Source organism: Gekko japonicus, unplaced genomic scaffold (genome assembly GCF_001447785.1).
Source record: "Gekko japonicus isolate JY-2015 unplaced genomic scaffold, Gekko_japonicus_V1.1 scaffold67, whole genome shotgun sequence".
NCBI classification, from domain to species: domain Eukaryota; kingdom Metazoa; phylum Chordata; class Lepidosauria; order Squamata; family Gekkonidae; genus Gekko; species Gekko japonicus.
This window is the reverse complement of record NW_015161948.1, coordinates 1204126-1220625: the sequence shown is the minus strand read 5'-3', so window position 1 is coordinate 1220625 and position 16500 is coordinate 1204126. Positions and strand designations below refer to the sequence as shown.

At 43.3% G+C, this 16500-nt stretch overlaps 1 protein-coding gene across 1 annotated transcript in view; it reads left to right on the top strand.

The window, feature by feature from the left end:
- The window catches only part of MSANTD2 (Myb/SANT-like DNA-binding domain containing 2), a 48066-nt gene that overhangs the window by 24510 nt on the left and 7056 nt on the right, over positions 1–16500 (top strand). Inside the window, exons 2-3 of the mRNA XM_015429390.1 lie at positions 5–303; positions 13337–13595. Of these exons, the coding sequence (XP_015284876.1) occupies positions 5–303; positions 13337–13595 (558 nt within the window). The remainder of the gene's footprint in view (positions 1–4; positions 304–13336; positions 13596–16500) is intronic.

The window sequence follows — 16500 nt, the reverse complement described above, 5'->3', positions numbered from 1 at the left end:
GGAGGCTGTGGCGGCGGCGCCGGGGGCCGTGGCGGAGCCTCGCCGTCCGTCTCCTTCTCGCCCGGCGGCACCGCCACGACGGCCGCCTGCCGGGGCATGTCGTGGACGCCGGCTGAGACCAACGCGCTGATCGCCGTGTGGGGCAACGAGCGGCTGGTGGAGGCGCGCTACCAGCAGTTGGAGGGCGCCGGCACCGTCTTCGGCAGCAAGGCCCCCGGGCCCGCCATGTACGAGCGCGTCTCCCGGGCCCTGGCGGAGCTGGGCTACGAGCGGACACCGTCCCAGTGCCGGGAGCGCATCAAGGTACGCGAGCGCCGCCGCCGCCCCGCGAGTGATGAGGAGGATGCTCCGGAGGCGGAAGAGAGGCGCTGCTGTCTTGCGAGGCTGGCGGTCGCGGGCTTCTCTGGGGCGGGCTGGCTGGCTGGGGAGTGCTGGCTGCTGGGACGTCCCGCCTGCCCTAACCCTCGTTCCTTCCCCGTTCAAAAAACACGGCCGGTCTCTCTGCTGGCCGGCAAACGCATCCTATGTTCTTTAACGTCTCTTTGTAAGTCTCGTGTGGTCCATTGCAGCCAGCTGCCATCGACCTACCGTTTGTGTAAATCCTGTTTTTGGTTCACGTGGTGATAATCCCTGGGCCATAAATTTAATCTTTTTCATAACGGGAAAGATTTTCGGCCCTCATTTGGAGAGGCTTTGTAAGGTGAGCGGTGGCAGTCACGGTTAAGTTCTCGTTGTTTTCCTCTCTGAACTGGTCTGTTGCGTTTGCAAAAGAGTTTAAGCTTGCCGTTTAAACTTGGTTGGCCGTGCAGTGTTAGTATGTAGCGGAGCAGTAGTGAGTTGAGCACATCTTGACAAGCAGATATTTCAGATTGGAAGCCGCCCTCTCTTTTTTTGTGGGGGAGGGGAGACACACATGATCAGGAAGTTCTGTGGACACTTGTGATCTTAAGATAATGAGCAACAACTTCATCTAATGTAGAATGATAAATGTTGTTAGCCCAGTTAGTTGACTTAAGCAGTTCACAATGGTGAGCTTAGTTTCTGTGGCCTTTTGAGTGTTAGCTTTACTGGAAAAGCAGAGACAAGGGCAGCGGAATGTGACAATTTTAAATCTGGGGGGATGTTGTTGTTGTTGTTCAGTCGCACAGTCGATTCCGACTCTTCGCAACCCCATGGACAAGATCTCGCCAGGGGGATGAGTAGCACATTATGTGAGACAGGACCTCAGAGTTTCTGAAACTGCCAATTTCCTAAACTTCCAGATAATGAAGGATCTTGTGTCAGTTAGTCATCTGATTGGGTTTTCTGCCAAATTACAGGGACACTAAATAGTTCTGGAAAGGCACAGATTGCATCTTTAATTCTAAATTGAATGGAACAGAAATGCTACATGGATCTTACTAGCAACATGAATTAATTTCCTCGTTAAGGTAAAAGTGCCTTATGGCATAAATGTTAATCTGTTGGGTAAGGGTTGTATGTTCTCCATGCTGATCTTCTCTTGGGATGTCACGACTGGTAAAACAGTGTTAATAATCACAGTGGCAGTAGTTTTTCTTGATTTTCCGTTTGTGAATCATTGTTTCTGAGTGAGATTAGGCATGGGGGAGGAGGATCTGCCACTTTGTGCAGTTGATAGTTCTCTTAATTAAATTGAACTTGTGCAGGTAATGTGTATGCCACAGTTTATAAATGTGCTCATATGCCCAAAGTTTCTTGTATTCCTTTTTATTCTTCCACCAACCTCTCTGCATGCAATATTACTTCTGAGTCATTGCCAGTAAGGGTAAATTATTTTTGTATAATTAATATGAAAAGGTAGAGGAAGGTCACACTTGGATGGAATCTAGCATGTGCTCTCTCCGTCAGCTCATTATGATTGCTGACAGAAGAGATCACTTGTGTATTAGCTGGAGTGCTGCAAAAGGAACACATCCAGGGTGTTAGGGGGCTTCTCTCCAGCATCTTCTAGCAGCTGATCCGATCCACTGGTAGAAAGAAGTTGGCTTCTCCCAATCAGTGGGTATTAATCTTTTGTTATGTGTCCTGGAGAGAGATGTAAAATTTCCAGGAAATGTTGAAGCCATGATGGGGGGGAGCATTTTCCACCCTGGGAAAAACTGGAAATTTTGGGGAAAATTGAAATACATGCAATACTTGTTATCCTGTCAAACCTAAACTAATCTTAAGAACATAAGAGAAGCCATGTTGTATCAAGCCAGTGGCCCATCCACTCTGTATCACACAGTGGCAGAAATACAAGGGCCATTAGAGGGTCCACCAGCAGAGCCAGAATTCCAGAAGCCTTCCCACTGTTGCTCCCCAAGCCCCAAGAATACAGAGCATCACTGTCCCAGACATAGTATTCCATCTACCATATCTTGTGGCTAATAGCCACTGATAGACCTCTGCTCCATATGTTTATCCAATCCCCTCTTGAAGCTGTCTATGTAGCTGCCATTAGTACTTGCGGCAGTGAATTCCACATGTTATTTACTCTTTGGATGAAGGAATACTTCCTTTTATCTATTCTATGAGCTTACTGCTCATTAATTTCATTGAGTGCCCACGAGTTCTTGTATTGCAAGAAAGGGAGAAAAGGACTTCTTTCTCGGCCTTCTCTATCCCATGCATAACTTTGTAAACGTCTATCATGTCACCCCTCAATCGTCATTTCTTCAAGTTAAAGAGCCCTAATCTTACTGCTTTAACAACAGAAAATGCATCATTTATCTTTCAGTAGTTGAAATATTTATGGAATTTAAAAGTTATAAATGACTTAGTTTTCTGCAAGCAAAACTGTGAATATACTCAGTGCTTAAGAGAAATGTGCAAGCTGATGTACCCTATTCTGCCTTAGCCCATATACCTTAATTTTTTTGCTATCAGAAATGTAAGAAAAAATAGGAGTTAAACAGAAAACACTAGCTTTGTGGTAAAAACATAAAGTATATTAGTTGGTCAAGAAAAAAGGGTTGCACAAAGGGTCAATAATAGCATCAGCACAGCTAAATGTAGTTCCAGCTAGATTGTACCTTCTTCTTTCTTGTAGCTACTGGTTAGGGAGAGCTCAGTTCTTAATGAAACTTCCAGAGTTTGTCTCTGAGGCTTTGGAGCAGTTTCTGCCCACCTTCTTCTCATCTTTTCCCCCCTCCAGTAAGGTAGGGCAATAAGCTACTTGATACCCACTCTGGGCATATGTGTCAGTGGTTTGAGGGAGAGGTGAAAAGGTCAGCATAAGGGAAGAGTCAGGTCAGAAGGGCCACAGAAGCCATGAAAGCCCTGCATGCTGCCCTCATGAAGATCAGGTATCCTTCTAAGGACAAAAATGCGTCTTGTATTTAAGAGCTGTATACATCTACAGCATGTCCACCTTTAAAAGCAATTCACTCATTCTAAAATCTGTAGGAGTTTTTTTTCAGGACTGCCTCAAATTTCCTGTTTTCCCATTGGAAAATCGGGGGGAAGCCTTGGAAAAAAACTGGGGTTCTTTTCCTCCAAATTTTCCCAGTTTTTTTCCTGGGCCTTCACATCTCTAGTCCTGAACAGCTTTCCTTTAAGGCAATGGTGTTCAAACTGTGGGTTGCGATGAACAGTTGATTACAGTTCTCTTGCACATGAGTGGTGGGACCAGAAGGAGCAGGGTGAGCTGGAAGAGGAGGTTCTAAGAGGCTGTGTAAAGTATATAGCCTGTTGTCTCACAGGTGATATACATGTGTAACGATTAAATTTTAAACTTGTTCTGTGTTAATGGATGTGAAATTCTTGCAGTTTGAGTTAAGGAAGAGGGAAGTAGCATGAAGTTACTTTGCATGTAGGGTCCAAAAGCTACAGTCAGTTTAGAAATGGGTACCATTTCAAAAAGTTTGAGAACCACTGTCTTAAGCATTTACTTGAAGGAAAGGTTTTAAACCGGATTTCAGTTGTTGCAGTTATTCCAAGTTGGGTATTCTCTTGTTTAACTCACAGATGCTTTACATCAGTTTCATAGTTTCACTCAGACATTCATTATTCAAGTACAAAGCCATTGAAGTATATATTCCTAGCTTTCAAAGAGACAATGCTTTCAACAGGGGCATTTGTTCAGCGTAAATACAGCAAGGTATTTCTACTGTGAGGGGATACCATGGGGAATGATAGAGGTCTGCAGAATTGTGGGTAGATGTCATTTTAGTTACAGCTTAATGAGCCAAATATATTAGTAGCATCATTGCAGATGGATGAGGTTCCTATCCTTGGTATGAAGATGGGTCTAAATCGAACATCTAATGATGTGAGCTTTTTAAAGATTTGTAGTCTTCTGTCTCAGCTCTCCTGTCATCACTACACGTGAGTGTCCACACTGCATCATTTTACCAATACAACTTTAGATGAAAGTTTTGGCGCTGATTCTCAGCTTAGTTATTCTTACAGCTGGACTTGCTTCATCATGTGCATTCTATAATTGTAATAGACGTTAATAACTGTTAGGTCTGCGGACATTCTTAATAAGCATAGTTTAATTGATTCTTGCACTGTTCCTTCCAAGTTCTTGGTATTTCTGCTGGATTCCAAAGCTGCTGTTAAGAGATTTGGCTCATAAGGTGAATCCAGTTCCGGTTTGCTGCCAGATACTGAGAACGATATAGCAGGCCATTTACCACTGGATAGAGCACTGAACTTGGAAGACCTAGTTTGAGAAACAAGCTCATAATGCAGAGGTTTGAGTAAGCAGCTCTCTCATTATGCTTATGAGGCCGTGTGACAACTTCTGAAAGGCTCAGTTGCTCACTGTTTGGCTTGTCAGTGGTGCACTTTCAAACAATGTTGATTTTGTGGACTTACTGCAAGGTGTTTCCAGATTCATATCATAGAGAAATCCTGCAAAAGTGCATGGTATAGCTCCATACTCTTAACATCTCTCAAGTCCAGATTTTAGTGGATTTTAAAGGACGTGTTGCTGTATGTGTCTGAGGTCAAACAGTGCCAACTGCTGAAGGGGATACTGTGTAATCTTAACTTCCTGTATGACAAGTATTAGTTATAACACAGGTGAACATTGAAAAACGTTATTTTAATCCCATTGCATTGTTTATTGAATGTCCCATTTGTGGATTGTATTGCCTGACTCCATGTAATCCTCCTTGAGTCCAAGTGCGAAAGGCGTACTATAAATAACGTAAATAAATAATTTGATATGCAGTGCCACCCTACACAGATTAAGATCCTTCCAAGGCTATGGTAGTGGGTTTATGATAAAACTCCTTTTTACAATCGTTTTCAAGTTTTCTATCTGAAGGGCTTTTTGACCGTGAACTGGTTAGCTCCAACAATATTTTTATTGCTTCCACATACAACTTTGAAGATGAAAATGCATATTGTGCTTTTCAGTCATGGGCATATTTTAAAATCTCTTTCATATGACTTGTATATGTGCTCAAAGAGCACAATGCATACACTTTAATAACAGAAAAATCCAGTACCACAAAGTTTGAGTCCAGTGGCACTATTAAGACCAACAAAGTTTTATTCAAGGTATGAGCTTTCGTGTACATGCACACTTCCTCAGATACAAACAAGTGTTAGTGTCTGTATCTGAGAAAGCGTGCATGCACATGAAAGCTTGTGCCTTGAATAAAACTTTGTTGGTTTTAAAGGTGCCACTGGACTCAAACTTTGTTCTACTGCTTCATACCAACACAGCTACCCACCTAAAAAAAAATCAGGAGAGTCTAATTAAACAGTCTTAATTTAGCTATCAGAGGGATTTTTCCATTGCAAGAAGATAATCTGGGATGAAGCTTTCCTCATGGGGGCTTGTTGCCCTCCACTTATGAGGCGTGCATGCACATGAAAGCTTGTGCCTTGAATAAAACTTTGTTGGTTTTAAAGGTGCCACTGGACTCAAACTTTGTTCTACTGCTTCATACCAACACGGCTACCCACCTAAAAAAAATCAAGAGAGTCTAATTAAACGGTCTTAATTTAGCTATCAGAGGGATTTTTACATTGCAAGAAGATAATCTGGGATGAAGATTTGCTTATGGGGGCTTGTTGCCCTCCACTTATGAGGTAAAATTGCTCAGTTTGGCTGGCTCTTTTACTAGTTGCATCAGTTTTGTTAGTGTAAGGACTACCGTGTTTCCCCAACAGCCTTTTAAAGCATCTCGATGCTGGAGAGAATTTGATTACCTGCTGGCTTTTATATTCTTCAACGGAAAATGTTATTTTCCTTTATTTCTGTTCCCAGAAAAGCAAAAGTTGATCTGCAACACATCTTGCAAAAGATGCCATAGGCCTTAGTGTTATGGCCTGGGCCGTCTGTCTTTCCTCTTTTTCTACCCAATCCTTCCCCCAACCCCCAGCTTCTTGCCTCATGAAGAAAGTTAGAGAACTGAGAAGCCTGCATACACTGTTACAATATTTCAGCTCATCTTAATGTAAGGTATTACAAAAATTGGGTTTTTTCTCCCCTGTGGACCCTGTGTTTTCCTTTAGAAAGTTGCATTAAAAGAGCATGTATGGACTTACCTCTGAGTGAACTTTATTAAACCCAGAGGGTCTGGCTGTTGAGTAAATGGGCACAAGATTGGACTGTATATTGACAGTTTATTTATTTATTTTATTCAATTTATACTCCGCCCTTCCTACCAAAGCAGGCTCAGGGTGGCTATTTCCTTTAGGATGTATTAGTGACCCTTAAACACTTGCCTGAGAAATCAACCCCTGATGGGTAAAGAAGGTTGAAAAAATGCTGGCCAGACTTTGAGGTCAAGGAGACAAATTTCCTTGACACTAAATCATTTCCACAAGTGTTTGAATGGAATTATCACATTGTTCTTAACTACATGCAGATAGGAAACCATTCTATCATAAGTGTCAAAGTTCTGATGTTTGTGAAACAGCTGTTGCATTTTTTTTAATAAATTGTATAAGGAAAGTGATGTTTGCTTATGTAGCAAAGAATTGTGCCTCTGCCTCTCCTAAAGATGGTGCTGAGAAATATGCACACCTTCAAGGGGGAAGTAAGATTGTGGTGTTTTCATTTTTAATGGCTTTTAATACTGTGATTTTTAATTGTAAGCGGCCTCAAGCCATACTATAAAGAGGCAGCATAGAATATTCTAAATGGAGAAATAAAGATGATTCTGCTCCTAACTTTCATTTTGCTATTAAAAGCTATGGGTCTTTTTACCATTTGCAGTCTTCAAAGTTGTTTTCAAATTAAAAAATCCCCTATCTTTTAATCAAGCAACACCTTGAGTAATAAGGAGAGGAAAATTACTCATCTAGGATGCACAAAGTCAAAGCAATGGTCAGGTCTGTCCTTCCTTAAAATGTATGTATTCAGCGCCTGCAAACATCTTGTTCCTTTGAATAAAACATTATCTTAACAGAATATTTTCCACTTATATTGGACAACTATTATCTGACACACATTCAGCGTTAATCTAGGTCTAAGTCAGCATCCCCGATAAGCCTTTGCTATGCCTGTTTTACAGAATGTGATGCTGCGTGCTGCTCTTTGCGCAGTGATAACATGTTGATCTCCTCATTTGATACTCGATTTAGTGCAGATCATGTTTGCCATTTGCCTTCCTGGATGTAACTTTCCTTTCATTTGCCTGGGAGAATTAAAGTAATTAATTTTCAAAGGAACCAATAGTTAGCCACACAGATTAGGTACCCTGGGCTTGTTTGCGTACCACTGTCTGCCTTGGGGCATTTGATTTTTTTTTTGGGGGGGGGTTGCTTTTCTTCTGAGCATAGGCAGCTCGGTTCGAGTCCAGGAGCACCTTAAGAGACCAACAAGGTTTAAATGTTGTCAGTCTCTAAGGTGCTCCTGGACTTGTATCTAGCTGTTCTGTTGCAGACCAGCATGGCTTACCCTCTGGAACGAGCATATACTGAATCACTGCTCCGAAACTGTCAGATCCTAGTCTTAATTTACTCTTGGGTAAGCAGGTAATCGCGTGAGTCCTTCAGCAGGTATGGGGTTGCCGTTGAAGGCTCCAGTTTCCTATTTTGTGCCCGTTTCTTCAGGAAGGTTTTTGAAGGGTTAGTAATAAGACTGCGAGTTACTCCCTCTTATGTGCTGTGTAGCGTCTGCACAGGAAAATTACAGATCCTTTCTATTTCTCCAGAGAATTGCTTTCAATGTATTGGCTGGGTCTCGGAGGTTAGAGTGTTACTAATCAAGTTCCTAGTGGACCTTAGGCTGTCAAGGTATTTTGAAGTAAGTTCTACTGAAATCAAAGGGACTTACTTCCATGTAAACATTCTGAGGGTTGGGCTGGAAAAAAAAAACACAAATAGAAAGACATTTTCTGTTGAGGCAGTTGAGTACACTTGCAGCTACTGCTTAGGAAGAAAGAAGAACGAATCAGTGAGGGAGAGCATAATTGCTAATCTTATTTCCAGCAGGACACTGAAAGAAACCGTATGCCTTCCATTAATCATTTGGAAGGTTCGGGTATAATGGGGGCCACTGGTCAGCAATTAAACCCTTTTTAAAATATCATGTTTATATCAGCAGATATTAACCAGTTGAGGCTGTACCCAGACAGTCAGAAACTCAGCACCAGAGGGTACTGTGTCTTTTGTTCCCAGTGCCAGAGGATCTAAGCATGTGAGATTAGTGTCTGTAGATAATTCGTAGGAGATGATGGAGGAGATACCCCTAGCACTTCCTTGTATCTCTTTTTTGATTGGCCAGGCAGTCTGTATGTCATCCCTTTCTCCTACCCTGTAAGTGTAGCAGGACTGCTGTGTGTTTTGATTATCAGCATTTGGGGGTGGAGTCACTGTGTGGAGAACGTCTGTCATTTGACGCCTTTGTTCTTCTTTGGATCACCTTCTCAGTCACCCAAGGGCAGTGATTTTTGTGGGAGATGCCTGACCATAGTGGAGCACGAGAAGATCCCTGAAGTGGTTTAAAAAAAAAAAAATCACAGGGAAAGGAGGTTCCTGAAGCAGGAGATTGATGGTCCCTTCAGTCATCCTCACTGGATATGTGGGGTTGTATTGCGGCTGCCCCATGGCCTCAGTCTCAGCTGGAGAAAGGATGAGTTCCCTTTATGTGATTTAGAAGGGTGCAGTAGGTATGCTGTTCTATTCCTCTTCTAAAGACAGGACTGGATTAGTATCCCACCTTACATGCAGCAAGAGGCAGCACAAAACCCCGTAAAGACAGGACTGGATTAGTATCCCACATTACATGCAGCAAGAGGCAGCACAAAACCGCATATGGAGACCAGGATACTATTTAGTGAACCTTAAGGACAAGAAAGTTCAGGAGGGGTTGGGGCAAGTTAAAAGTTTGAGAAGCACTGCCTTAAGGAATCAGGTTGGTTGGCCCAAGCAGCCTTGTACTCTGTCCTTTTCTCTCACCACCTCCGTCAAGGACAAGAGTGACTAGTGACAAGCAAACTGACTTTGATGTCGGTTCTATTTACAAATCAAACAGTGTGAAGTTGCCTTATAGGTGGGTTTGTCTAGCCCTGTATAGTATTGTCTGCTCTGACTGGCAGTAGCTCTCCAGTGTCTCAAGCAGGTGTTCTGCTGTCTGAGATCCTTCTAATTGGAGATGCCAGAGGCAGCGCTGGGGACTTTGTACATGCTAAGCTCTGTCACTGATCTATGACTACTACTCCAGGGACATTTAGACAATTTTCTTAAACTGGTTATGCTTTTAGTACCAAGGGGTACAAACAGTGTTTGGCCTATGCTGTTGTAATCTTGCCTTGAAACATTCAGAACTGCTGTCTGTTGAAGACAGGGTAAAGCTGGGATACTGCTGGTTTGACTTAATGCGGCAATTCTTGCAACTATTGCTGGGAAAATTTCATATTTCAAGATGACTAAGTGTCTGAGACTTTCCTAGACCTATTTGTAGCAAAGTACTTACAGGGTACTTACAGGAGCTGCGGTGGCTCAAGTGGTTAAGACGCTGAACTGCAGTCTGTGGAAGGTCAGTAGATCAGCAGTTTGAAACCCGAGTGCCGCATGATGGAGTGAGCTCCCGTCTCTAGCTCCAGCTCCTGCCAACCTAGCAGTTCGCAAGCAAGAAATTGCAAGTAGATAAATAGGTACCCCTTCGGTGGGAAGGTAACAGCGTTCCGTGCGCCTCGGTGTTTAGTCATGCCGGCCACATGACCACGGAAATGTCTTCGGACAGCGCTGGCTCTTCGGCTTTGAAACAGAGATGAGCACCGCAACCCTAGAGTCGGATTCGACTGGCTTTCGAGCAAGGGAACCTTTACCTTTACTTACAGGGAGTCCTGTAGATATATTCTTGTTGAGAAGCACGTGCTGCTGATACCTTTAGTTTGTTTTTAAACTTCTGCACTCTGCAACAGTTGGGGAAAAGCTTGTTTTCACATGCAAGGAAGTGTATTTTTGCCAACAGTAAATTACAGGAGGTTGAATCTTGTGATCTGCTCATGCAGGGGTTTTTCCCTTATTACCCTTCCTTCCAGCAGTTCCTTGCAGCCCCAGGGAAGTTGATTCTTAGGGCTGGAGACCCATGTGGACTGGTGGTGGAAAGTGCCGTCAAGTCACAGCTGACTGACAGCAGCCCCCTTATGGTTTTCATGGCAAGAGATGTTCAGAGGTAGTTTGCTATCACCTGCCTCTGCATAGCAACCCTGGACTTCCACGTGGATTAGTTGCCACATAATCATCCCCTCTTTCTGCAAGCATCAGTTCCGCTGATCCAAGAGTCAGGAGAGTGATTTTGCAGTATTTCCTGTCCGTAATCCAGCCCTCTGAGCAGTGTAGCTGTTTATCCCTGAACCTCATTAATCAAGTTTCGGGGTGGGGGGTGTTTCTGAAGTCTCTTTACTTTGGGTTAAAAAACTGTGTCACATTTCTTCTGTATCACTGTAGCAGGAAATGAGAAGAGACACCTTCAAATACTAAATTGACTCCCAAGCATTTGGAGAGATATTTGCAAGTGTTGAGACTCCCAGGGGACTGTCATCAGTGTGTATTAAGATTTGTTGGCTAATTATGATAGAGACATTGTTTGTTCTTGGCTTGACTGTTAATAAAAGTGTTTATCCTCTCTAATTAGCCTGCATTAATGGTTGCGATATTATTAGGTTCAGTTCTCACTAATGTAGCTAAGGAGAAGCATTCGAGTTTTAGTGGACTTCGTTCTTCTGACCTCTCAACAAGGCATGCTGACCAATCCTATTCATGTAGTCTAAGTCTTTGCAGTAAGTTGGTTGTGTCCTCTGCTGGAACATTATCAGAAAGAGTGGAAAGGCATAAAATCCATTCTTACTTAAATATTTTGGATGTGTTTATCACAAATGTGTGCATGTGTACATATCTTTACATTTTAATAATTTGATTTAAAATGTTTGAGGCTCAGTGTGAGAGTAGGCACCAAATAAGACTGTTTTATTCAGAACATACTAAAGGGTGGCCGATTTTGGCCCTGCTGTTTGAGATGGCATTCAATGCATTCTTTTCTCTCCCCCTCCCCTTCCTATTGATCAGAGAATTGGGATCCTTGAAGGAGTGGGTTGGGATCGATCAGTTAGTTTCCTTTTGTTTATTTTTAACTTAATTTTATTTTATAGTCCTCTTTTCTCACTCAAACACAAGGCAGGTTACACAAGGTAATACAATCAATAAGATGATACATCTAATAAACAATGTAATAGGAGCAGGAATTGTAGGATTTTGGGGTGAATCTGTTTGAACAAAGCACAAGTATTAAGCACGGGATGCTGAACAATGTGAAACATGGTATTATGTCAGTAGTTTGATGAAAGGCCCACTGGAGGTTTACAAAACATCATTAAAAGTCATTTTGTTGAATGGGCTGAACTGGACTTAGAAGGTGAACAGGCTTGAATCTCCTAATCTGTTTGACTGGGCTCTCTAAAAAATGGGGGGGGGGCTTTATTCCTAAGTGCTGTTTCCCAAAGTTCTGTCTTAAAGCTGGTATTTTTGGTCAGTGGTTCAGCCATTCCCAGGTCTGTTGTTTCAGCAGTGGTGAATTTAGGGAGCAGCAATGTCTATCTGCCTCCCAGAATCTGACAAAATGTAGTTTACTTCTAGCAGCAAAATGATTCTTGTTCTTCCCTTTTTTGCTCTCTTCACTTCTCCAAAGCAGCATCATGAAATTAAACTGCAATTAGTAACTTTCTTCCCACACTTGGGATTCCAAATACCAGGAAGGGCACTAGTTAATTCTTACACTGCAGGCTTTGGACAACATATGAGCAGCAGCAGTGTCACAGGGGCAGGTGGAAAATATGGTCAAGAGTAACTTTCAGTGCTTCTTTTGTCAATCTAATTCCATGCTACTGAAGGGGTGGGGGGTAGTATAGGTCTTATAGTATCCCAGCCAAAGTATTTACAAAGCTTTATGCTTGTGCTGCATAAATGTATGGTCCTAGCAACCCCATGAGATATCAGAACAACAATGAAAGTGGCCGAAACCTCAATTTAGGATCGATGCATATAACACAGCAGACTCAAGACTAGAGTCTGGACATTTAGGTTTAATGTTTGATTATTAGGCCTAACCATCTTAGTACTGTATGTTAATATTTAAGCATGGGAATTCAGAGCATTATTGATTTCACCTTTTTTAAATTTCAGCAGCTTCCCAAGAGACAGAGTGAGTTAGTAAGGATGCAAAATATGTAAGTAATATATTTTACTAGCTAAAGAGTTTAGGCAAACAATTTAAAAAAAACCTTCTTAATGTTTTCTTACTGGAGTAAGGGATGATCGGACTGTCTGCTTTTGGTGACTTCTTTCTTCTGTCTCTGTCCCCCTCCTTCCCCTAAACTTCTCCAGACTATGGGCAAAACAGTAGCTATTTTCACTCCTTCCTTTATTAAAGGTGTATGTCTTACGGGCTCGTTGGTATCTGACTGGGATTTAATTCTGTATCAATTATGGCTAGTTTGGGGATTGTGAAAGGCCTTGGCTGTAAAGAACGACAAATGAAATCACTGTTTTAAACCAGTGCTCTCTCATCAATGTCTTGTCCTCTTGTGGTAAATACGCAAGCAAAGGCACTGTATATCAAAAACTGTAGATGACAGTGAAAGTTCAACCTGGCTTTAACGCTACTTGGCAGTATCCCATTTTAGAACTAGAGCGGTCCAAGTATGTGCAATGCTTGGGTGAAGATAGAAATAGAAATTAATGCATATCATACTTAGCAGTCTTGGTATTTTATTTATTCATAGTTTACTTATAGCCCGCCTTTCTCACTGAGACTCAAGGTGGATTACAGAATACAGAACAGAAGAGAACGTAGTCATTCATTATAGGGCACTGAATGAACTCCGGAGTAGTCTAAACTTAACACGTGCCTTTTGTATCTTAGACCCTTCGCAGGTGTTACAGCCGAGTGAAAGAGCATGGAGTTGGGAAGAGGAAAAGCAGCTACACTTTTGAACAGCTGGAACAGGTGTTTGGCCAAGGAGGATGGGACTCTCAACCCTGCCAGCCAGTGCTTATCAACAGTAGTGGCCTCTACCAAGAGCTGGAGTCGGATGGCAGCACAATGGAGGAGTACTCGCAAGACGAATGGGGGAACCACAGTCAGGATCTCCACTGCTACCAGCCGGGAGATCCAGACTTGGGTAAGAAGGATCAAGCCTTGTGCTAACAGTGGCGTTCATACTTGCTTGTCCATCTGTTTGTGTCACTGCTAGTAACCAGAATGCCACGGCTGCTTGTAGCACTCAAGAGGCGCAGTAATCATCCTGTTCTTTGCATGCTGCAGCTGGTCTTGTTGACATGTTACAGGGTGAATGCACATACAACCTGCATGTACATGCATACTCCTGCGTGTAAGAAGGAGGTAATGTGCATTCACTTGACAAATGAAACCAGGAACCAGTACCCAAGTAAATGTGGGGTTTAAATTGCATGCTTAGCTGTACATGCCTTGAACGTAGCATGAAAGCCCATGTATGAAGAAAAATGAAGTGTACACTATACATAGATTCTGTGTGCATTCACTGTAACTTGTGAACAGGGATATTGTGTACCTTGATGTTGACATTTAGGCATCTTGTGAAGAAGGGAATATGCCAGCATAGAGAAGAATTCCTGCGGTTTGTTGATTGACTTGGCGCTGTGTACACTTACATCTGTTCGCTGTGCTCTGTTTTCCCCATTGCCTGATTTTCTGTAAGCCGTCAGGAATCGATTGAAAGGTCTCCAAAGCTGCACGCAGGCATTTCGAAGGGCCAGTGTTATAATTTTTTGAGATGGTGAAGTTCTCTCCTTATGACTGTACCAGCTCAAATTCAGAGAGGAAGTAATTAATGTAAAATAGGCCTTGTGTGGGAAACTGAAATTATAACATTGGAAGGTTTCAGAGGACTGGATTCAACTCTGAGAATTCTGCTACGTATATATACACTATGAAACTGATTGGGGCTTCTTACTTTATTGTCACAGTGACTGTAACAGCAGCTGCATGAGCTTTGTGTTCAGTATTAGGTGGAATAATATCTGTTTGATGGATGGACAGACTCCGCTCTGGAGGTATTGAACAGGGCATTACAGCCTGTGGCTGAATGGTTTCAACAGAGTCAACTGAAACTGAATCCAATGAAGAGGGAGGTCCTGTACCTAGGCCACGGGAATCTGGGAACGGGAATCCAACTCCACAGGACACCGTTGGTGCCATCGCTGAGGGTGAAGGGCTTAGGAAACGGGAATCCAACTCCACAGGACACGGTGCCATCGCTGAGGGTGAAGGGCTTAGGAGTGGTTCTGGATGCCACCATTGTTCAATCAGCCCTTTATCATCTCCGACTGATCAAGCAACTGGTTCCCTATCTCACTTCTCAGGACTTGGCTACAGTGTCTTATGCAATAGTCACTACCAGAATGGATTATTGTAACTCGCTCTACGCAGGGCTACCCTTGTACTTTACCTGGACACTTCAGCTAGTGCAGAATGCAGCAGCACAGGTGTTACCAGCGAAGTCTGTGCAGGCACGCATTCAGCCCGTGCTGTGCCAACTGTGGTTGCTTCCAATAGAGTCCCGGGTCCAGTTCAAGGTTTTGGTGCTGACCTTCAAAGCCCTATGCAGCCAGGGACCCTCATATCTTTGGGACCGCCTCTCCCCATATGTGCCCCACAGAGCCCTATGCTCCAGTGATCAACATGTCTTAACTGTCCCTGGCCCAAAGGACATCCAGTTAGCCTCGGCCAGGGCTTTTTTGGCCCTGGCCCCTGCCTGGTGGAACAAGCTCCCAGTTGAGATCAGGGCCCAACAGGATCTGTTACAATTCTGCAGTGCTTGTAAAATGGAGCTGTTCTGTCGAGCTTTGGGTTGAGGCATTGGATGTCCAAATCCATCTTGGCCTCCCTTGCTGACAGTGATGACTTTCTTAATCTAGTAAATTATCCAGCAGCGCCACTCCAAAACGCTTCCATCTGAGCTCTGTGATCAAAGCAAGCTCGCTCTGGTCTGCTGCACAGTTGGTTTTAATATTGATTTTATTGCTTAACTTCTATTTATTATTGTTTTCACAATCTTTTTAAAAACATAAGAACATAAGAGAAGCCAATGTTGGATCAGGCCAATGGCCCATCTAGTCCAACACTCTGTCACACAGTGGCCAAAAATACCAGGTGCCATCAGGAGGTCCAGCAGTGAGGCCAGGACACTAGAAGCCCTCCCACTGTTGCCCCCCCAGGCACCAAGAATACAGTGCATCACCTGCCCCAGCCTGTGGGATCCTATCTATACCTTGTACTAATAGGCCACTGATGGACCTGTGCTCCATAGGTTTATCCAGTTCCCTCTTGAAGCTGTCCATCCTTGTAGCCGCCACCACCTCATGTGGCAGTGAAGAGAAGCCAATGTTGGATCAGGCCAATGGCCCATCCAGTCCAACACTCTGTGTCACACAGTGGCCAAAATACCAGGTGCGATCAGGAGGTCCAGCAGTGGGGCCAGGACACTAGAAGCCCTCCCATTGTTGCCTCCCCCCCAGACACCAAGAATACAGTGCATCACCTGCCCCAGCCTGTGGGTTCCTATCTATACCTTGTGGCTAATAGCCACTGATGAACCTGTGCTCCATAGGTTTATCCAGTTCCCTCTTGAAAGCTGTCCATGCTTGTAGCCGCCACCACCTCCTGTGGCAGTGAATTCCATGTGTTAATCACTCTTTGGGTGAAGAAGGACTTCCTTTTATCTGTTCTAACCCGACCGCTCAGCAATTTCATGGATTGCCCACGAGTTCTTGTATTGTGAGAAAGGGAAAAAAGTACTTCCTTCTCAACCTGCTCTATCCCATGCATAATCTTATAAACCTCGATCATATCACCCCTCAGCCGTTATTTCTCCAAGCTAAGGAGCCCCAAGCGCTTTAACCTTTCTTCATAGGGAAAGTGTTCCAACCCTTTTATCATTCTAGTTGTCCTTTTCTGCACTTTTTTCAATGCTATAATATCCTTTTTGAAGTGTGGTGACCAGAACTGTACACAGTACTCCAAATGAGGACTTACCATCGATTTAT